Here is a 20,640-nt window from a genome sequence, read left to right as displayed (position 1 = left end):
ACGCCTCCTCTTCTCCCAGAAAAAGGAATTCTGAGCTTTTGGGTGATCGATAATCTACAATACAGCATCTGTCGCACTTCTGAAGATATGCCGATTATCGATTATCATACCGTCTAGCAAGCAGGATGGCACGCATCCACGATTCTACAAGAGCCCCGATAGCTTGACTTGCGTTCACATACCAATCGCCAGACGAGAGTAATGCTGCCTTTGATCCATCACAAGGAATTTCGCCTGCAGTTTCGCTTTGCGCTCCTAACAACTGTCAACGTTGGTAGAGTATTGTCCGTTGACCATGTCCAGCCACAGTGAATAGACTTTCTGATGTGTTGTCCACGCTCAGGCTCGGGTGCTCAGGATGTATGGGAGCGCAGCGAAGGCATAGGATGTTCGAAGAAAGGTATCGAGACCTTGTATATGTGAGCTTCTGCACAGTGGGGCATTAGCGGGGGCTCATCAGACCCAATTCGGCAAGGGCTTTTTGCATACTACACTATGGGCATATGTCAATACAAATCGAAAATTGACGGTTGGATCCATCGCTGACATGGTGTTCTCCATACGTTCTTTCGGACAATTTTGGAGAGGCCTCGTTGGGGATTTATCATTTCAAAGCTCAAGATTGCGGTCGCAGAAGAGGAATCAATTCAAGTACAGATATCTCAGGTGTATGCAGCGCAATTTCGCCGTCTTCCTCGTCTCTTCATAATGATCAGATTCTGTATGGTCAGGTTGAGGACGAACACTTCAGATCTCATGAATGCCTTCGAATCCTGGTAAAAGCAGCACACGGCTACCTTCCGACATCGAATACATGAATCACGTGAAATACGGAATGACTTAGTTTCGGGGCCTTTCATGATCTGAAATCGCTGATCATGATTGATGCACTTGATCTTCTGCTGGAGTTTTCATCCACTCAATATCACTAAAAGCCACTCTGGGGAACATAGTCCGTAGCCTACCACCTGAATCCCTGTTGGACCTGGCGAAGAATGGAACCAGTTTTAACTTTACCTCCTTCTCGATCCACTTCTTCTCCCCACTGATGACAGTCATGGACCCAATCTCTTTCCTACCTATGAGTTTCTTCGCGTGAACATTTTGGTGTGAAATGAGTCCGATCATAGGGATGTTTCCGATCTCCATTGGTATCTCCTCGAAAGTGGTCGTTTCAAGCAGACCAATTCCTTCAAAATGGCGGTATTCACCTTCCAGACTACTGTTATCGTAAGACTCGGCGGTGTAGATAATTGGACCCCGGGCGATGGCGATGGTGTCCTGATGAGTAGCAGAGTGAGGAGCGAGCAGGCGCACAGGCATATCGAAAGTGATGGAGATGGTACTCTGAGCAGGAAGCGACAGAGCGTCGTAACTTCCTGCATCGATCGTCCGTTCCAAGCTTTCAGGTGATATCCTAAAATTGATAGCATACTCTGGCTTCGGAATTCGTATGATCCATTCGTATCCCACTGGTGCTTGAACTCGCAAAGTTGTTTTCCCATTCCAAGGCATTTCGGTCTCCATCTCCAACACCGCGATCTCTCCGTTTGGAAGCTTCACAGTCCGCTTACCCGATATATAGAGATAGACATCCAAAGATATTACCTTTCCCTTCGTCTTGACCGACCACATATAACCTCCCAACAAGCCCATTGTCCTGGTGAGATTCGGCGGACAACAACATACCTCAAACCAATCCGACCTGTCCGCATTCTCCTCCCCACACGTCGCTAACTTATTATCATAGTAAAACTGCTTCCCGTCAAGACTAGCTCCACCCAATACGTTGTTCAACAAGCATTTCTCCATGACGTCCCTCGCCTTCACACTCGGCCCGTGACTGAGCAATCGCTCGCAAATCATCATACAGGCGATACTAGCGCATGTTTCGGCATAACATCCTCCCTCGTCATGACCGTTGGGCAGGAAGTGAGGAATCTCGGAGAAACCTTCGATATCGGGAATACTGCCAATGCCACCGGTGACATACATCTTGTTATCCACGCAGTCAGACCACAGCCTCTTGGCATCTTCGAGTAACTTCCCATCAAGATCGGAAGCAGCAGCGAGGAGGTACAACGCCCTAACAGAGTGTCCCAGAATTGTATTTTGCTCCCCGAGCGGGGCGTGCCACTGGTGATATCGTCCATCATCGATTGAGGCCATCGTAGCGTGAAAGAAGGAATCGTTGCGTTGTTCAGCCTCCCAGACAAAAAAAGGTTTTCCCCCTAACGAAGGTTCGCGTTTACCGCGAGTAGCAACAAGGTAACAACCAAAAGCGTAATGACGAGGGTCTCGAGTTTCGCTGTAAAGTCGCAATACAGCAAGCTCCAGCTCTGGATGACCTGGGTAGCCATGAAGCTGATGCTTTCCGGGACCAAAGGTCTTCATTAAGAGGTCGATATACTGAGAATTGTCATCATAGCCGTTAGTGTTGTAACTCTTCAGTGGGTAGATACCAGTGACAAAATGTCCAGAGATCGTATTGATGACAAGAGTGGGCTCACCTTGAGCATAATATTAAGAAACTTCCGGTTTCCAGACCATCGGTGGTGGGCTAAAGCCGCCTCGAGCAGATGGCCGCAATTGTCTATCATTTTGTATGTCAGGCCCTATCATGCTACTTTTATATGACACCTAATTAGACGGGTGTAGAATCTTACACATCTCATGCATATCCCTGAGATTTTTCAGTCTTCCCGCTTTGTCCACAACAGTGAAGTAAGTACCAAGATACCCATCCGGTCTTTGGGCTTTGCCCATCATGGTGATCAGTTCGTCGATGGCTGAGACAAACTCGGGGGTGTGCGGGGATCGTTCCCCATCGGGAGTGCCGAGGAAATAACAAGCTGCTTCGATCCTGAGTCACATATCAGGCTGGTACCTGTCACATATGTGCTTTCCGAGCTGACAGAACTTACCATTTACCAACATCCGAATCCCAGAACAGAGTAGGAGGACTTTCGACCTAGCAATCCTGTCAGAACGATAGCACTCACTCGAGATCCTGAGAAATGCAATTTAGGGGACGCTCACCGTACATTTCCCGCCTTGAACCTTGTGAATATCGTATTTAGGGTGCCAACCAAGTTTGAATGCCTCGTAACTGCCTTGCTGTCGCAACTGTTCAAGCTGCGTCTTGAGCACCCGTTCCGAATAAATGGCTTGGATCCTGCCATAGAACGAATCCCTGGCGATCGCTGAAACACACCATGAAACACCATTGAGTCAGCAGTGGTATCCCCGCACAGTAGGTATGTATCGGCGCAAGTCACTGCTCACAAGTTTGATGGAACGTCTCTTGAGGATGAGGTCGCTCGTAAGGCATCGAACTGGAGTTATCGAGCTCTTCGATGAGCTGTGGAGTTGAAGACGTGACTGATACGGAGATAAGACTGCCCATCGTTATGCACTTGACATTTCAACATCTTAGACAACAAGCTGACATGGCTTCTTATACATTCGTGTAGTCTTGGTATCCAGGATATCACCAGGCGGAAAAGCGGAAAATGAATAAATCCGGGATATGGTGTTTGTAGAGACACTTTCAACCTGTATGTGCACAGCGATTTGCATGGATTACGTATTCGTATCACTTACCTAATCAGTCGTAAGCTGGACTGTCACCCTCATTGAGAAGATTTAATTGGAGCGGATCAGTGCTCATTGGGACAGAGTGCCTCCAAAAGATAGCTGTACGCTGACGAGGTTGACACATGGCGTGATGGTGAATCAAAAGCATCTGTCATAATCATGTCAGAAGCGGTTTCCTATTCTGTATCAAGCTTTGAGCATAGGATCGAGCTCGTATGACGATCCGTATCTGCCCCAATACATCCAGTGCCAGCATCGGTCAATAATGTATTCATTGCAAATCATAGATAACAATCACAGATGCTAATGCCCTATAAATTCTTCAATTTAAGTTTGACACGATCTCACATCATTCAGCCTAATAATCTCCTCACCTCACTTCTCTTCCTCGGGATACGGTCCAGCTCCACCGCCAGCAATGAACTCATCGATATGCTTCTCCAGAAGTGGGAGAGGGATCGAGCCAGTTTCAAGGACTGTATCGTGGAAAGCCCGGATATTGAACTTTTCACCAAGTGCTTCTTCGGCCTTCCGTCGACATTTGAGAATCGATAGTTCACCCAGGTAGTAAGAAAGAGATTGACCGGGCCAAGCGATATATCTGTCAACTTCGGTTTCGATCTCGTGGGCTGACAGAGCGGTGTTGTCACGTAGATAAGCCTGAGCTTGATTTCGTGTCCAGCCAAGCGAGTGAATCCCAGTGTCCACCACCAGTCGAGCCGCGCGCCAAGCCTGGTAGCTCAACATGCCGAACACATCGTAAGGTGTATGATAGATACCCATCTCCTTACCCAAGTATTCGCAGTACAAAGCCCAACCCTCACCATACGCGGAGATATATGCCTTGCGGAACGGAGGGAGATGATCATGTTCGAGCGCGAGAGGCATTTGAAATGCGTGACCAGGGGCCGATTCGTGAAGAGTCAAAGCCGGGAGTGAGTACAGGGCTCGAGATGGCAGGTCATAAGTGTTGACGAGATAGACACCTGGCCCACCTCGACCGGATGTGTAGTATGGCGCCTGATCGAGAGGCACCGGCTTGATGGCGAAACGTTGTCTTGGCAGTCGACCAAAATACTTCGCTGAGACACCGTCGAACTCCTTCGCTATCCAGGCAGCTTGGTGCAGAAGCTGTTCAGCAGTTTTGGCGTAGAATTGAGGGTCGGTGCGCAGAAAATTGAGAAAGGATTGAAAATCACCTTTGTACCCGGATTCTGCGATGGTGTCAAGCATTTCGGAGCGAATCCGGGCCATCTCGTCGATGCCGATCTTGTGGATAGTCTCGGGATTTGAGTCGAGAGTGGTGTACTCTTTGATCTTCGCAGCGAAGTAAGCTTTTCCATCTGGAAAGGCTTCGGCAGCAAGGGTCTCACGAGCGTTGGGGTAGTACTCGTCTCGAAAGAAGGCGAGGAGCTTGCGGTAGGGGGGCAGAACAAATTCGTTGATCGCTTTCGTAGCTTGGACACGAAGCTTGTCCTGCTCAGCCGTAGGAATGACGGAGGGGATTGACTTGAATGGCTCGTAGTAGATCGTCTCTTCGGCAGATTTGGCGTCAGCAACAGAAGAGATAGAGCCGTCACGACCTTCAAGAGTGATTTTCGGGGGCGTGAAACCTCGTTTGTACCCTGCTCGCATATTATCGATCTGTTCACTGAAATACCGAGGGACTTCTTGTAGCTGAGCCAGATAAGCAGAATAATCCTTCGCGGTTCGGAACGTCGCTCGTGCTGCTGAAGCATGATTCGCCCAGAAGGACGAGTCGGCATTGAGGGGTTTCTCGTAATCTTTGAATTTCTGGCTGTTGACGAAAACCTCAATCTGAGCACGGTAAACACCATAATTAACTTGTTCTTCAGGGGATAGGGATTGCAAATCGATCTTGTCGAGTTGAGAGATGATGTCGTTCCAATAGGCTAGTCGTGATGCCTGAGTCTTGGCGTCCACGCGAGGAAGGTAAGCTTTGAGAGAATCCTCGTCGTCCTCGTCATCCTCCAACTTCTGCTCTTGCCGCCAAGCCCACTCTTGCTTCCATATTGACTGGAACTTAGCATCGGACGTAGCAACTTGGTTGGTGGTGGTTACGCGACGGTACCCAGATACCCAAGAGATCAAGGAAGTCATTGCCGTGACGATGCTTTAGTATGAAATGAAACGAGATGAGCGCTGCCCAATTCAGCGCCATTGTATGGATGATAAGAGGAGGGACGGGACCGAACTTATAACAGGTAATTGCTTATCGCTCAAATCCGATAGGGCAAATCCGGATATTAGCAAAATCCGTAAACACGTAGTCAGCTTTATACCCACACGGGAAAGCCGTCTTTCTTCGTCTTTAGAAAAAGCTTACCAGGAGTCTGATATCTGTGACATCGGGTTGATAAAAGAAATCGAGGACAAGCTTGAATAGAATCGAATTGCTTATTCTGAACAAATCACGCCAACACGATCTGATTGACGATGTACCGCCTACAGCCCCTTATCAAGCGCTTGCGAACGTTCCGGGAAGGGCAAGGTCGATTCAAGGAGATGCAGGCTACAAGTCGAGCAGCCCGATATGGGGGGTATACTTTGGTCTCACTCTCGGTTACAGCTGTCATACTGGATACTAAAGAGTCCCCAATACCGTCTGAAAGCCTGACGGCCACCTCCCGAATGGCTACGTTGGACCTACTCCGATCTTACCTTGTGTGGACAGCTCTCAGTTTTCCCACGCTTGTCGACTTCTCCCCTAGCGCGCTCAGCTTTTTACTTACTACCCGCATCCCACTACTGCCTACCTTAACAGAGACCATTGTGCGAGCAACATTCTTCCCTCAATTCATACCCGGAGAAACAGCCGTAGAATGCCTACCAACCTTGGAGAAACTTCGACGGCAAAATATCGGGTCAGCGCTTAACTATTCGGCGGAGGCAGATGCTGTCGAGGAGGTGGATGCGAGGGATGTGGAGGCGTCGAGGTTTAAGGAGATCGAGAGAGCTTTGGACGTCCAGGGGGAATTTGAGAAAAGGATGCAGCTGAAAGGATGGTCTCCTGGTAGCTCGGCTTTCGCAGTCAAAGTGGTAAGTGACACAAATTCCAAAATTATCTTCTTGGAAAGCTTACTATTATCATCATTTTCCTTCAGAGTGGAATTGTTGATTCAGCGGTACTACGAAGGGCGTCAGACGCTCTACAGATCTCTCGACCGAAATCTTTGAAAACTATGGGCAAAGAAGTACCCTATCCGGGGTTCCCTTCTGATGACGACTCTGAGATCCTCAATCCGTCCCTCACGATGAGTTTCGATGCGATTGTCAAGCACCCCAGTCTGCTGCAGGGTGATTGTGCCCAGTTGAAGATTCTCTGGGACCGATTGGACTCTCTGGCTGAGCGAGCAAAGGCCAATGGGTGTGTCTCGTTCATGCATATCGGATTGTCCGAGATCTGTGCTGATCCCACAGAGTAGTGTCAAACTTATTCTGGATGCAGAAGAGACGTGGCTCAACCCCGCGATCGATGGGTATACACTATTGTTGAGTATGAAACACAATAAGAGAGATCCTGTGGTATAGTGAGTAGAAAGATCTCACAGTGATCATCTTTTTCACTCGGACTCATGAGAGCTGAAAGATTTGCCGGTAGTGGTACATACCAATCATATCTACGACGACAACCTGCTTTTTTGACGGCGTGGATCGAGCACGCACAAGTACATCGTTATTCTTTGGGACTGAAGGTCGTTCGAGGCGGTTATATCGTCAAAGAAAAGGCTCTAGGAGAAAAGCAGGGCAAGCCTGGCAATGGTGCGGTATGGGCGACGTGAGTCCCAAATCGTGCAGACCAGGTATGGTAATCTCGCTAACATTCCAAATTACATACATGTAGCAAAGATCTGACGGATGCGTCGTATGATGGAAGCGTGGAAATTGTTCTTGAAACCTTGCGAAATCAGCTCGACCGTCCGGGAAACAGTTTGCCCCTCGGAGTCATATTTGGAACTCATAACATGGCTTCTGTGCAGACCATTATTGAAACTTTGGAAGCCAAGCGACTGGCCTCCCGCACCGCGTCTGGGAAACTGCGGATGAACAGTGAAGCGAAGGGCAGAGTGAATATTGCTCAGCTTTATGGTAAGTCATGTTACCGCTTACTTGACCTGGAGCGGAAGACCAAGACCAGCTAACATACTCCGGCTGCGGGATAGGCATGCGAGATGACCTGTCAGATGTTGTGTGCACGGCGTTTGAACCTAGTCGATCGGCAATATCGATGAAATTCATTGCTTATGGCACTTTAAGAGAGGTCAGTTTTGTCGATGCGTCAATTGAAAGTGTGCCTTCTCTCGCTGATTGCTCTCTGTTACCGTCGAGATGTAGACGATGCCATTTCTGAGCAGAAGGGCGATCGAAAACAAATCGATCATGTCTGGACCAAGCGGCGCCGCGGCGGAGAGGAGAAGAGTGGGTGCTGAGCTCAGGCATCGCTTGAGCTTTAATTTGTTTTGATCAAGGCAAGTATTCGATGAGACAGAAAGATATCGAGGATTGAGGATCGTCCGATTCATAAATCATTCGTCAGGGTACCAAGATACATGCATAGTCATTCTAAACATATCGAGTTGTTGTGTAGATTTTTACTCAATCGTTTCAGGAAATCAAAAGGCCTGTGCCGGAAAGAAAGTTGACATATCAATTCCCCCATTCCCGGACAGCAACTGCAGAATCTCGTTGATATCTGTTCCTCCTGTTATGTCGCTGTAGTCCCCTAAGCCACCCATGGGCCCCAAAGATGCTAATGAGGTATTCTCTGCTCCTCCAACTGCGTTGTTGGTCGTGCATGGTAACCATTCATTTTTGAGGTGTTTGATCACCATCAGAGCTTGTCGGGCTTCAAGCCATGTATGGGCTTTGAAAAGCCTCAGTGTCATCAACATATTCATGATTTGATTGAACCGGCTCACCTATTTCGTCCATATATCCGATCTAGAACACGAAGCAGGGTCAATTAGCTTTATCGCTGTCTAGCACCTGTCAAGCCTGGAAATTTTGGCTCACGCATTCATCTAGACCATGGGCACTATCCGTCATAGGCAATGTCGAATCGGAAACTAGGACCAGAAGGCGAATGGTCACCATTCCGAAGATCACTGGAACTTAAATGGTATCAGCTTTGGCCATTCCAAACAGAACTCACTGATAGTGGCGACGGCGTTTCGCAAGCCGTGGATTTCATCGAATGTCTATAGCATTGGTAGGTATGTAAACACTCAATGACCTGTATTCTGCATACCTGACCTACCCTGAGAAGCTCAGAAATCTCATTGGCTGCTTGCTGACATCTTTGAGCTGCCGAAGGAGCTATATCCAAAGAAGCTCTAAAGTAAGGTCGCAGGAGATAGATATAGGTTAAGTGGTATAGCATATGCATTACTAGGAGATGTGGCACAGGGTGAGCTTGTGGTTTGGGGAGAGGTTGATCGCGCTGCCACGCATCTAGCTTGGAGATGAGGTCCGTTACTTGGAGGTCGCGGTTCAGTCCGTCATAATTGGTCGATCTGCTCAATAAAGCACCTGTGAGACAGGGATTACAAAGCATAAAATGTCATGATGACGACTCACAAAGCGATATCTACCACTTGCCTAAGTAGACAAGCAAGTTTAGCAGACCAATGGAAGACTGAAGATCGCAACGAGCTGCGTCCGTTGACGGATACATTGCTAAACGGAGAGAGCCAAGGGTCCTGATCTGCGGCGGCGTCGATGAGAGGTAAATGGATATCGGAAGTAGCGCGGAGCATGAAAGGACGTCCCGCACAGATGGCGCGAAGCTTCAGGACAGGCGCCACCAGCAATCAGCTTGGAGGCGGAATGGGTAGCTTATTGATGAACGCACCAGATCCTGTTGGAAGAGTGTCCAGTAGCTAGAGCTCCTCAATGCTTGATCTTGCCGTGTGATCTGACCTGACTCTACCAGGTGTCTGCACTGTGGTGAACATCGTCAGTAACGCCATTATTTTAGTCTGGAAAAGGGTGAGTGATCTGTTTCACCCGATGTCAATGTAATTCACATTCAAATTGACTCCAAGCTATGCAAAGCCATCTCATTGGTCAACATGGGGACGCCTGAAACTCTGACAGGACTAGCTTACCGCTTGAACACAGGCAAATGCCATACCGAAGTGAATGTACCCTGTTTTCTGCGCTGATTCTTCGTTTCTCAGATTCAGACACCTGCGTATACAGACATCAGCCTCATTGAATATACACTTATGCTATTAGCTCGAGACTTGACTTTCGCAAAGGGTAGTATGCAGTTCGAACGGTACTCACGCTGCGTACAAGGCTAATGCCTTGGGCGTACTCAGATTCGGATCATCGGTCTCCTCGATTAGCATACTCGCGCAGTGTTTGGAGATCAGACTATCCATCATATCCGCCAGTTCTGGCCATACATCCCTGTTGAAATGTACTCCCAGACGAAGTGCACAATTGTGCAGTAATGGGGAATAATTTGACGTCCTTCGAGGAATAGGTTGAGTGGTAGGTGTTTTGGCCACCAAATTACATATCTCCATGTCCCGGAGAAAAGCGGGCATATCAGCTGCCATACACCAAGGTGCGTAGTAAGCACCAAAGAGAGCAAGAGCGGTGTCATGAACTTTTTTCGTAATTCTGAGATCTGGCGGCAAATGACGGGCCCACTCTACATAATCGCCAGGGAGGAGGTCAGTGGTGATGCCGTCGTCGGGGGAGAGATTGTGAATGGCGTCACGGCCGGTGGAAGAACCAGGATCCTGCCCTGCGTCGGGAGCATAGGACCAGAATGAGGTGGGCCCAAACTGCATATGAGAGCCTGTACCTCGTCGCTGATGGCATGCATTTCGGTTAGCTGCCTAGTGCTCTTTTCTTTGATACCTGATATCCTTTGATATGATGATTATGGGCTTGACGGTGGGATGGCAGAAGACATACCTTCAAAGGGTCATTCATCGACAGAACCGATTGCGCTGCTGAGCCTGTCGATGGCGGCGACTGAGGCCCGTTGGGCAATCTATCTGACGGAGTACTTGTAGAGCCATGCATGTTGTCTGGCATGGCACACTGAAACGAGCTTAGATCAGGCATCGGATTGCTCGAAACCCCAAGCTCTTGCTGGTTTGGCGGCGAGACCAATGAGCTCTGAAAAGATCGCAGGGGGTGGGTCTGGAACAGATGAGATGTCTCAGGGCAGATCACTCGATCATCAAACGGGCTGAGAGGACGTCGGTCAGGAGGGACAGATCGTAAAGAACAAGCTGAAGGAGGGGGGAGTGTTTGAGGTGGGGAAAGAGAGGGCAGATGGGGTTGTTGCTGGGTATTATATTGCGGTCGCTGGGAGGCGGCGAAGTTCGCTACGGTCTGACTGGCGAGAAGGAGATTCGTCAAATTGTCGATCTTGTCTCGGATGTTTCCCTGACGTTGTCGAGTTCTACTTGTCAACATCAGCATCCTGGACCGACTCATTTGCGGAGCTACAAACTGACTTTCTCCCATCAACCTTCTCGTATGTGCAGCTTAGACCCTTGTCGACACAAGCTCCACATTTGGTGGACATTCCGTCGCACTTAGTCTTTCTGTGAATTAATACATACACGCAGACATTTAGCACCACTGCTACAATTGCGGTGACCAATTGGCCGGCAACGTGATCTAGTAACAGCTCACCTCAATCTACATGCATCACAGGCTTTGGTGACATGGTTCAGCTTCCGTCTTCTCTTATTCTCGCCCGGAGAAGATTCAGTCCCCTCTTCACTCGGTCTCCGGAGTCTGCTAAGGTCATCGACTGACATGATCAAATGGCGCGTGTATGTTGACAGATAGTACGAGGTGAATGTGTCGCCAAGTTTGAAGACAGCCGATCACGAGTTGGAGTCGGATATCCGGTGATAAGCTAACCCATCGGTTCTGAAATGTTGATATCACTGACTTGACCATGTATAGTCAGTCGCATGCGAATAGAGTGGGTATGGTTTTCAAGATAAGGCATTGTTGCACCCACGCGGCCCGGATGGGAACAAAAAGAATGATAAGCCGCACGCTGATACGAATCAACCCGAGATCAACCGGTGCCAGGGACTCCGGACAGACAGGAACGCGCGAATCGTCGTTGAACTATAACTAGGCTGCGGAGGCGGAACAAGGTGATATCAGGAACCACCGAGTTCAGGATAAGGTGGCAATGCCTTTCTCACTCCGGAAATACGATAACCCGTAAATCCGCTTACGAGTTCGTAGAATCCGGTCTATGATAGAGGTTGAGCAGAAAGGTCTAGCACATGAGAGTAGCTATGTGACCAGGAGCTGGACCGGTTGCTCGTGTCGTCGAGAGCTTATAACAGGAGTTCATGATCATCCAGATACGAGTCCTGTTTCTCTCCCAAGATCATAGATCCTTGCGCTACAGAAGGAGAAAATTCTTCAAACTGTCTCCCACACACCATGACCGATAAGCGCGAAGCTCTCCTGGGTTCCCAACTTGCTGACATGCAGAACGAACATCTTCATGATGAGAAAACCAGCCCACTTGAAGGTGTCAAAGAGTTGTCTACCGAGCATGGTACATATGTCCTTGAGGTCGGCAATTCCGAAGGGGCTAAAGTTGCTGGGTAAGTGTTCTTTTGTAGTTTCAAGCGACTCAGGTCTGCTGACTTGACATGGCAGCCACCTGGAGCTTGGAACCTCTGAGGAGGAAGCCGAACGGCTTGAAGCTATCTACAACACGATGACCCTCGAACGGACTATGAAGATCATTCGAGAGCTGGTGCAGATGCACCGGGATGATCCAAACTTTTCTGGCGCATTGCTCGAGGACATGAACAGCTTTGTCAACAACCCTGACATCATTGCTTCCCCAGACAAGCATACTCAAGTCATCACAGCTATGAAGATGGAAGCTGTACTGGCCACCGAGAACTCGCCTTACGTCGAGGTCCGTGCCAACGTCGACCCTACTGACGATCCTGATATGCCCGCTTCGACCATCAGGGCATGGGCGATCGGCGTAGTCTTCTGCATCATTGGGTCATTTATCGACAATCTCTTCGCTTTCAGGAACCCTGCTATCTCTATCGGTACTAATGTCGCTCAACTGGTTGCGTGTGAGTCTCCCTTCTTCCGCATGCCACAATCGAAGCCCAAGCACTTATATTTGCTTTTTATCCTTCGCTTTTACTAGACCCTCTGGGTGTATTCCTCGCTCGTGTCTTGCCTGACTGGGGTTTCACTCTCTTTGGCAGTAGACACAGCCTTAACAACGGCCCTTTCAATCGCAAAGAACATATGTTAATTTCGATCATGGCCAACATCTCATTCACGGCTCCGTACACCTACTACATCATCCCCGTGCAAGCGATGCCCCAGTACTTCAACCAATCCTTCGCCTATAACCGAGGCTACCAGATCCTCCTCTCTCTGGCGGTCAACATGTTCGGTTACGGTCTTGCGGGTCTACTTCGTCGATTCCTCGTCTACCCATCTGTCGCTATCTGGCCAGCAACTCTCAACACGGTTGCTTTGGTCAAGGCTTTCCATCAGCAAAACAATGAGGCTGTTCCGGGCCCTTTTGGGCGAGTCTACCGCGCTTCTAGAGAGAAGATATTTTTGGTAGCCATGGGCTGCATGTTTATCTACTTTTTCTTCCCGTCTTACATCTTCCAAGCATTATCATCCTTCTCGTGGATGACATGGATCGCACCCGATAACGTCAAGCTTGATGCGGTCACTGGAATCTGGGGAGGCCTCGGTTTAAATCCCTGGCCGACTTTCGATTGGAATATGTTCGGTGGTGCCGGTTTGTATCTACCCACATTTGCTGTTGCCAATCAAGTCGTTGGTATCATCATTGGGGCTTTCATGATCCTCGCCATATGGTTCACCAATACCTGGAATACCGGATTCCTTCCCATCAACTCCAACGCCACGTTCGACAACACAGGTGCTAGCTACAATGTCACGTCCGTGCTCAATCCTGCCACTGGTAAGCTCGACGAAACCCTTTATCGATCCTACAGTCAACCTTTCTTCAGTGCGGGTTATATTGTCTATAACATCTGGGCCTTTGCATCGTACACTGCGTCGTTCAGCTATGTGTTCCTTTTCTACCGACGTGACATCATACGGGGTTTCAAAGGTGTGTACAGACGACTCTTCAAGAAGGTCGATGACGAGGACCTCGAGGAGGACATCCACTATAGGTTGATGAAGCGATACAAGGAAGTCCCCGATTGGCATTACGCTGTCCTGCTCGTTCTACCCATTGCTTTCGGATGCGCTGCAGTGGCCGGTTGGCCCACTCACGCCCCTGTGGCGGCTCTATTCTACGGTCTGATCCTACCTATAATCTTCATCTTGCCCCTCGGGATCATCCAAGCGGTGACGGGTATACCAGTTGCCCTGAACATTCTTGCCAACATCATCGGTGGATCCATCACAGCCGGTGAAGGAAATTCTCTCATGTACTTCAAGTCTTGGGGTTACCTCTCATCTTGGCAAGCGCTGAGTTTCTGTAATGATCTCAAACTTGCTCATTACCTCAAGATTCCACCTCGGATCACGTTTTGTGCCCAAATCGTCGCCACGGTTATTTACTCCATCGTTTCATCTCTGCAATACAACTTCATAATGAACATCAAAGATGTGTGTACTTCTGACGCCGCTTTCCGGTTCACGTGTCCTGCGCAAACCAGTTTCTACACCTCGATCATCTTCTGGGGTATCATCAGCCCAAAAAAGCTTTTCGGCAAGGGTCAACAGTACAATATGATGTTACTCGGTTTCCCCCTCGGTCTGATCATGGTTGGGATCTATTGGGCTCTTCGACGAAAATACCCCAGATCCTCCTTCCTGAGGCAGGTCCATCCAGTCATGATCTGTATGGGGCCCGTCAACGTGGCCGCTCCTTACAATTTGGCCTACTACCTCGGAAACCTTTATGTCAACCTCATCTCTTTCCAGTACATTCGAAAGAAATACCTGGCTTTTTGGTCCAAGGTTGGTTCAGATACTTCATTCCAATCGCCTAATCCTCTACCTATGAATTGACATTGCTGACACTTGCGCATGTGTACTGTAGTGGAATTACGTAGTTGGCGCCGGCTTCTCCACTGGTATCGCTCTCTCTGGTCTGTTCATCTTCTTCGCTCTTCAAATCCCCAAAGGTGGCACATTGTCCATAGACTGGTGGGGAAACAACGTTGTCAACTTGGGATGTGAAGGCCAAGGTGGATGCCCCAGGCTCGACATCCCCGAAGTTGGGTACTTTGGACCTGCACCCGGTACATATCTGTAAAAGCTCGTCGTCCAGAGAGACGGGTGAAATACTACAATGCTGTCTGCGCTCTGGTGCTGGGAGTGCTGTGAAGAATGTGTGGAAATTGTTGGACTGGAGCACGTAGGTGGTGAGGGAGTTAGGCTTTGCGCAAGGCCAGTGAACACGGGCCTCAATCAAGGTGTCTCCGTATGTTTGTTTTTAGTGGTTGATCTTGTCTGACAGAGTTCTTGCTTTGAGCTGTCAATAGAGTTGTAATATTTGTAGGTGAGGATTTCTAGAGTTATATGACATACAGTATGTGTGGCTTCCTCGAATTGCAGGTAGATGCTGTAGATGTATGTGTTTTTCTTGCAACCCAAGATTGCGGGAATGTTTTGCTTTTGCTGCCTCACGGTTCTTTGGCTTGCTTCTTCACTGTTGTTTTGTATGTCATATGTGTGTCTGATTTCGAATACCACGATAATTGGCTCATTCTGTGTGCATTGAATGTTCACCTCTCAATATTCCAATCCGCCCCAGACTGTATATGAATAGGAAACCTGTACCGGTGACACGCGATTGGCACGAGATCAATCATATCATCATTTGCCGAGTTGCACTGCAACGGTGAGCAGGGTCCTCAGCAGTGAGATCTATTGGCAGAAAAGGTTGAGATCATTCAAGGTAGGTGATGTAAGTTGACCGCTGCATATCGTATAGTATAGGATATATGTCCATAATAAATGTGCAACTACAAACTGGGATTCCGAATCTTGATCATCTTACATCCCTCAGATCGTGTATCTCCATTTCAAAGCGGTCGCGTCACTTTCCCCGCTCTCCTCTTGACCTTCTTTTCGGTTTTCAAGTCGCTTGTTTGACAGTCTGTACTGTATGTGCTGCAAGATCGCCACCAGGAGACCGAGACTAACAAGGCAAAGGCACACTTTAAAGCCCCGCTTGTAGAGTGGAGAGTCATCCCCTCGGAGTAATTGACTTCCTACCAGAGCCCCCGAGTTAGCCGCCATGATGAAGAGAGCCATAGCGACGGAACGCTCTTGAGGGCTTCTGCAATTGAGCGAGAGCCAAGTAGCGTTGATCGGCTGTCGCGGGATGATCCCAACTTTGATGTTAGCTTCTTGTCGACATCGATGTTTTGTCTTGGTACTCACATGAGAGGGGATCGAAAAACCTTGCACCATAATTTGAAGCCCATACTTCAGCCATCGATCAGTGGAAAGGGATTTTTGCTGGAAGGCAAGCCAGAAGGCCCATACCAATGCAAGTCCCGTCACGACAACGGGTCCCCGGATCCGGGTTCTGTCGGAGAAGAATCCGAAAGAGGCTGTGGTAACAAGACCGATCCATCCAGATACCGAGGAAAGAGCATTGGCGGTGAGGGCTGGGACAATTATACGTCAATTTTATGAATGAGTCATAGAGAAAGATTTAATCTCACTATCGAAATTAAATCCTTTGATCAATGTAGGCCCATACGTTCCCAGAGCTCCAGTTTGCGAGATGAGGCAGATCGCAATTAAGACGTGAGGCCAAACCCTCCAGTTTGACAAAGTGCTGGTGATATCCTTGAGGGTAAGTCTATGGCTCGACCTGTTATTTTTCTCATCATCTTTAGCCATTCGAGCTACTAAGATCTTCTCTTGACTGGGTGTCCATACTCGGATGGGTAGAAACAGGGGCTTGGGACAATGTGGCGAGGCAGGCAGCAAGAGTAGGAGGAGAACAGCGATGAATATCGACATGCAGCCTTCAACGATCATGAGCCATTGCCAACCCTTGTGCGAAGGGAATCGAGTGCCCAGAGGAAGGATGCCATAAGCTAGGAGACCAGAGGTAGCGGTTGCCAGACCATTGCCGATGAAGAAAATGGAGTTTCTCGTGGCCAACTCAGACCGTTTATAGAAGGTCGAGATGATGAACAGTGCACCTGTTCCACCAGTGAGTATGGCTATGTATTGAGTTCTATAGATATCTACTTACCTGGAATATATCCGCATTCAGTCACGCCCAACATTATCCTTGTAGCCAAGTAACCGCCATAACCCTTCTGAAAGGCTTGTAATACGCCGACCAGACCGAAAGCGAGCACCTGAAAGGAGATCCATAGCTGTGTTTTCATCTCATTCAGCATCTGGGCGACTCTAAGGTGTAACATGACCAACTCACACGTGGGCCGACAAGTTGTAGCATGTAGTTTGAAGGGATCTCAAGGAGGATGATTCCCAAGTACAACAAGGACTGTCCGGTGTTGAACTGATCTTGAGTGATTCCGACCGACTTCAAAAATCCATCAGTCAAAGCATTGGAAATATTGCCTCTTTCCAACTGGAAGACGTAAAAGCCGAAGAATAGAAGTGGTAACACCAGGAAATCAATCTTTCTGACTGCTGCCCTTTCTTCGGCCTCCGACCAAGTGAATTCGCCACCTGCAACATCCCCTGTCAAGCTTGGTAAGGAAGGGGTATCGTAGGCAGTGAAGCTTTTTTCACCCGGCGAAGCCGGCGGGTTCGGTGGTATATCTTGAGCGTGAGCATCTGTAATCATGGTGATTGCGGCGAGCAAAAATCTGTGGGGCAAGTGGGAGTATCTGGTGACTGGCAAGGTAGCATCGCAGCAGTAGGTATATATGTATACCTTCGCTGTCACGAAGACAAAGTCCACAGGCATGGAAAGGAGCTCATCTTCTTTTGATTTCAAACATGGCGCAACCGCACGTCTTCAGCGACATCACCCCTTGGCGTTCTTCTTGGTTTATCCAATTCTTGTCTGTGCCCCAAGTGACTCATGCACTCTTACAGTCTGACTCGTGATGGGAAGACGGGGTCACTAGCATAGGTGGAATTGACTGAATCTGAAAGGTGTTTTTTTCGACAAATCGGCAATCTCAACCTTATCACGAATGAAATCCCGATCAGATATCTGGAATTATCCTCAATTATCTTCAATTTATCCCCCTTGGCATGGCGTCAGCAAGACGTCAGGCTGTAGATTTGGTCTTAAACACTGCGGAAACAGAATATGTTTGTAATTTGCACAATAAAACGGCTTTCCGAGTGGCGATTGCGCCATTTGTTGTTATCACGCCATCTCATCCGGGATCGAGGTGGAGGAGATAACCGCGTTTGGTTCAGTGATTCCTAGTCTGACCATACCAAACCAAGAAGTATTCTACCAACGATGTAGATAGAACGGAATGTATGCACATCAATATCATCCCCAGCTGTCGCCCACATTCAAGGTCCCATAGTAATACAGAGCAATCCCTCACTAACGATATGTCTAAACAACCAAACTTCCTCGTTGTAAGTGCATTGAATTGAAACCAGTAACCTAGCTCACATCACCTTGCTCCAGATTCTTGCCGACGATCTGGGGTTCAGTGATATCGGAGCATTTGGCTCGGAGGTGAGCTATGACATTCAATGTCGTTCTCTTCTCTACTGACGGGTGAAACAGATATCTACCCCAAATCTGGACAAGTTGGCGAAGAATGGCCTTCGCCAAACAGGTTTCCACACTGCATCGGCCTGCTCGCCCACCCGGTGAGTTCTAGGCATCTCGAAATGTAATGTGCTGACCACTTTGTTGAAGGTCGATGCTTATGAGCGGAACCGATAACCATTTGTGAGTTCTTCGGGTATATAATGCGAAGATGTGGTCATTGACTCCTCTTGAAGGGCTGGCTTGGGTCAGATGGCTGAAACAATAGCACGAGATCCATTCTACCAAGGGCACAAGGGTTACGAGGGAATGTTGAACGATGTGAGCGTGTTTGCATTTAAGGCCTTCGAATACAGATGATCTTATCCCTAAGTACAGCGCGTTGCAGCTTTACCCGAAATTCTCTCCGATGCTGGCTATGAAACCATCATGTCCGGTCAGTAGAAGGAAATGCCTACCACGTCAGTCTATGAGACTCACTGTATCTTTCACACGTTAGGCAAATGGCATCTCGGTCTTCCGAAGCACGCACAACCTCATGCCCGAGGGTTCCAAAAAGTGTTCGGGCTTCTGCCAGGTGCTGGTAATCACTGTAAGTTGACTATATCCGGCATCAGATGCACTCTCGTTGAAACCTCTGGCGATGTAGATCTATACGAACCATTCCTCGACGACAGCACTCCGGCAATGAAATTTCTTCCCCCTTTATACGTAGATGGGCCCGAACAGATCTCGCACAAAGATATCCTTGGGCCGTTTTATTCCTCGACCTACTTCACTGACCGAATGTTGGGTTTCCTGAAGGAACGAAACACGGAGAAACCCTTCTTCGCCTATTTGCCTTACACAGCCCCGCATTGTGAGTCATTTTCACACCCTACGCGGAAATTACATTGACTCTTCGAGATTGTAGGGCCACTACAGGCCCCTGACGAGGAGATAGCCAAATACAAAGGTCGATATGATGCAGGACCAGAAGCTTTGCGTTTAGAAAGACTGGAACGATTAAAACAGCTCGGTCTGATCTCCAAAGATGTTGGTGTACAAAACTCCTTGGTTGCTTCTTTGTGCTTACCACGCGTGACTTAGGTGTCACCTCATCCGATTATGAGCCCGTATGGTTACAAGTCCTGGGACGAGCTTTCGCCTGAGGAACGTGCCATCAGTGCGAAAAAGATGGAAGTGTATGCCGCCATGGTGACCGTGATGGATAAGGAGATTGGGCGGGTCATCCAGCTGCTCGAAGACCGTGGCGAATTAGAAAACACTTTTGTATTTTTCTCAAGCGATAATGGGGCGGAAGGTGCTTTGTAAGTGGGAGTTTGGCAAGGATCTATCCGCTGACAAAGGCTCATAGGCTTGAGGCTATCCCAGTTATGGGTGATCAGATAAAAAAGACGGTCGAGAAATTCTTCGACAACAGTATCGAGAACATTGGTAGAGGAAACTCGGTAAGTCGAACTCGACGGCATCCTCCATTAGCTGACAACACTGGTTCTTAGTGGACGTACCTTGGACCTCATTGGGGTCAAGCAGCAACGGCACCGTCGAAGATGTACAAAGCATGGGCCACAGAGGGTGGTATACGATGTCCAAGCATCATACACTATCCGAAACTAGGTGGTATATTGAAGCAAGATAACGGTGTCACACATGAGTTCACCACGATAATGGATATTCTACCCACAGTTGTGAGTGGATCTCACTTAGGGATGCATCCTATTCTATTTTCACATTCATCCCTTATCTTGCAATAGCTCGACTTGGCAGGGGTCCAGCATCCAGGAGATGAATTCAGAGGTCGAAAGGTGCACAGACCAAGAGGAAAATCATGGGCACCGTGGTTGTCGGGTCAGAGAAAGGAAGTTCATGATGAGAATGCAATTCATGGTTGGGAATGTGAGTGATGCCCTCCCAGGAAGACCTATCGCTGATCTGCACCTTCTTAGTGTTCGGTCAAGCCGCCATAAGACAGGGCAGATGGAAGGCCGTGTGGTTGCCGCCTCCTACAGGCAAGGATCAGTGGCTGTTATTCGATCTTGATCAAGGTGAGCTTTGTTAGCATCAATCAAGCCTAGTGCCGCGTTGCCTGACCTTGTGTCGCACTGTCAGATCCCGGGGAGACGAAAGACTTAGCAGAGGCGCATCCCCAGAAATTACAACAGTTAGTTGCATTCTGGCATGAGTACGAAGCAGAGACAGGAACAATCGTGAATATGGCTGATCCCGGCGTGGGAGGGTTTGGGAGAAGTACCGGAATAAATTGGGACGATTGGGGACATTAAACGCTCTTTCGCTATTAGTAGACATGT

The 20,640-nt window shown here is 48.6% G+C and overlaps 8 protein-coding genes across 8 annotated transcripts; 3 read left to right on the top strand and 5 right to left on the bottom strand.

The window, feature by feature from the left end:
• Positions 1-876: 876 nt before the first annotated feature.
• On the bottom strand, positions 877-3,406 carry L199_004458 (uncharacterized protein; the record flags this gene model as incomplete). Its single annotated transcript, XM_064890185.1, has 6 exons — positions 877-2,409; positions 2,511-2,593; positions 2,667-2,863; positions 2,925-2,971; positions 3,040-3,203; positions 3,286-3,406. 6 exons carry the CDS (start codon positions 3,404-3,406, stop codon positions 877-879), a joined length of 2,145 nt encoding a protein of 714 aa, XP_064746257.1.
• Positions 3,407-3,972: 566 nt separating this feature from the next.
• L199_004457 (uncharacterized protein) lies at positions 3,973-5,718 on the bottom strand (the record flags this gene model as incomplete). The annotated part of the gene is made up of 1 exon (XM_064890184.1): positions 3,973-5,718. The coding sequence occupies one exon, from the start codon at positions 5,716-5,718 to the stop codon at positions 3,973-3,975; it is 1,746 nt and encodes a 581-aa protein (XP_064746256.1).
• A 336-nt stretch (positions 5,719-6,054) lies between these two features.
• L199_004456 (uncharacterized protein) lies at positions 6,055-8,082 on the top strand (the record flags this gene model as incomplete). Its single annotated transcript, XM_064890183.1, has 7 exons — positions 6,055-6,657; positions 6,723-6,985; positions 7,044-7,148; positions 7,220-7,396; positions 7,463-7,707; positions 7,782-7,879; positions 7,954-8,082. 7 exons carry the CDS (start codon positions 6,055-6,057, stop codon positions 8,080-8,082), a joined length of 1,620 nt encoding a protein of 539 aa, XP_064746255.1.
• A 149-nt stretch (positions 8,083-8,231) lies between these two features.
• L199_004455 (uncharacterized protein) lies at positions 8,232-10,659 on the bottom strand (the record flags this gene model as incomplete). The annotated part of the gene is made up of 11 exons (XM_064890182.1): positions 8,232-8,482; positions 8,538-8,559; positions 8,632-8,723; positions 8,771-8,816; positions 8,876-9,131; positions 9,196-9,404; positions 9,470-9,559; positions 9,645-9,662; positions 9,726-9,807; positions 9,907-10,442; positions 10,549-10,659. 11 exons carry the CDS (start codon positions 10,657-10,659, stop codon positions 8,232-8,234), a joined length of 1,713 nt encoding a protein of 570 aa, XP_064746254.1.
• A 34-nt stretch (positions 10,660-10,693) lies between these two features.
• On the bottom strand, positions 10,694-11,408 carry L199_004454 (uncharacterized protein; the record flags this gene model as incomplete). The annotated part of the gene is made up of 4 exons (XM_064890181.1): positions 10,694-10,753; positions 10,813-11,044; positions 11,100-11,189; positions 11,281-11,408. 4 exons carry the CDS (start codon positions 11,406-11,408, stop codon positions 10,694-10,696), a joined length of 510 nt encoding a protein of 169 aa, XP_064746253.1.
• Positions 11,409-12,057: 649 nt separating this feature from the next.
• L199_004453 (OPT family small oligopeptide transporter) lies at positions 12,058-14,905 on the top strand (the record flags this gene model as incomplete). Its single annotated transcript, XM_064890180.1, has 4 exons — positions 12,058-12,224; positions 12,280-12,716; positions 12,794-14,607; positions 14,690-14,905. The coding sequence occupies 4 exons, from the start codon at positions 12,058-12,060 to the stop codon at positions 14,903-14,905; spliced, it is 2,634 nt and encodes an 877-aa protein (XP_064746252.1).
• A 752-nt stretch (positions 14,906-15,657) lies between these two features.
• L199_004452 (uncharacterized protein) lies at positions 15,658-17,431 on the bottom strand (the record flags this gene model as incomplete). The annotated part of the gene is made up of 5 exons (XM_064890179.1): positions 15,658-15,969; positions 16,039-16,268; positions 16,326-16,814; positions 16,868-16,994; positions 17,054-17,431. The coding sequence occupies 5 exons, from the start codon at positions 17,429-17,431 to the stop codon at positions 15,658-15,660; spliced, it is 1,536 nt and encodes a 511-aa protein (XP_064746251.1).
• Positions 17,432-18,162: 731 nt separating this feature from the next.
• On the top strand, positions 18,163-20,613 carry L199_004451 (uncharacterized protein; the record flags this gene model as incomplete). The annotated part of the gene is made up of 15 exons (XM_064890178.1): positions 18,163-18,189; positions 18,242-18,292; positions 18,344-18,429; positions 18,479-18,511; positions 18,565-18,649; positions 18,707-18,764; positions 18,828-18,920; positions 18,978-19,187; positions 19,242-19,363; positions 19,418-19,638; positions 19,686-19,779; positions 19,831-20,019; positions 20,086-20,227; positions 20,278-20,376; positions 20,441-20,613. The coding sequence occupies 15 exons, from the start codon at positions 18,163-18,165 to the stop codon at positions 20,611-20,613; spliced, it is 1,683 nt and encodes a 560-aa protein (XP_064746250.1).
• Between the last annotated feature and the right edge of the window lie 27 nt (positions 20,614-20,640).

The sequence above is a fragment of the Kwoniella botswanensis genome, chromosome 1, assembly GCF_036426115.1.
Source record: "Kwoniella botswanensis chromosome 1, complete sequence".
Lineage (NCBI taxonomy): Eukaryota > Fungi > Basidiomycota > Tremellomycetes > Tremellales > Cryptococcaceae > Kwoniella > Kwoniella botswanensis.
The sequence above is the reverse complement of the archived record's forward strand: the minus strand, read 5'-3'. Positions and strand labels throughout refer to the sequence as shown.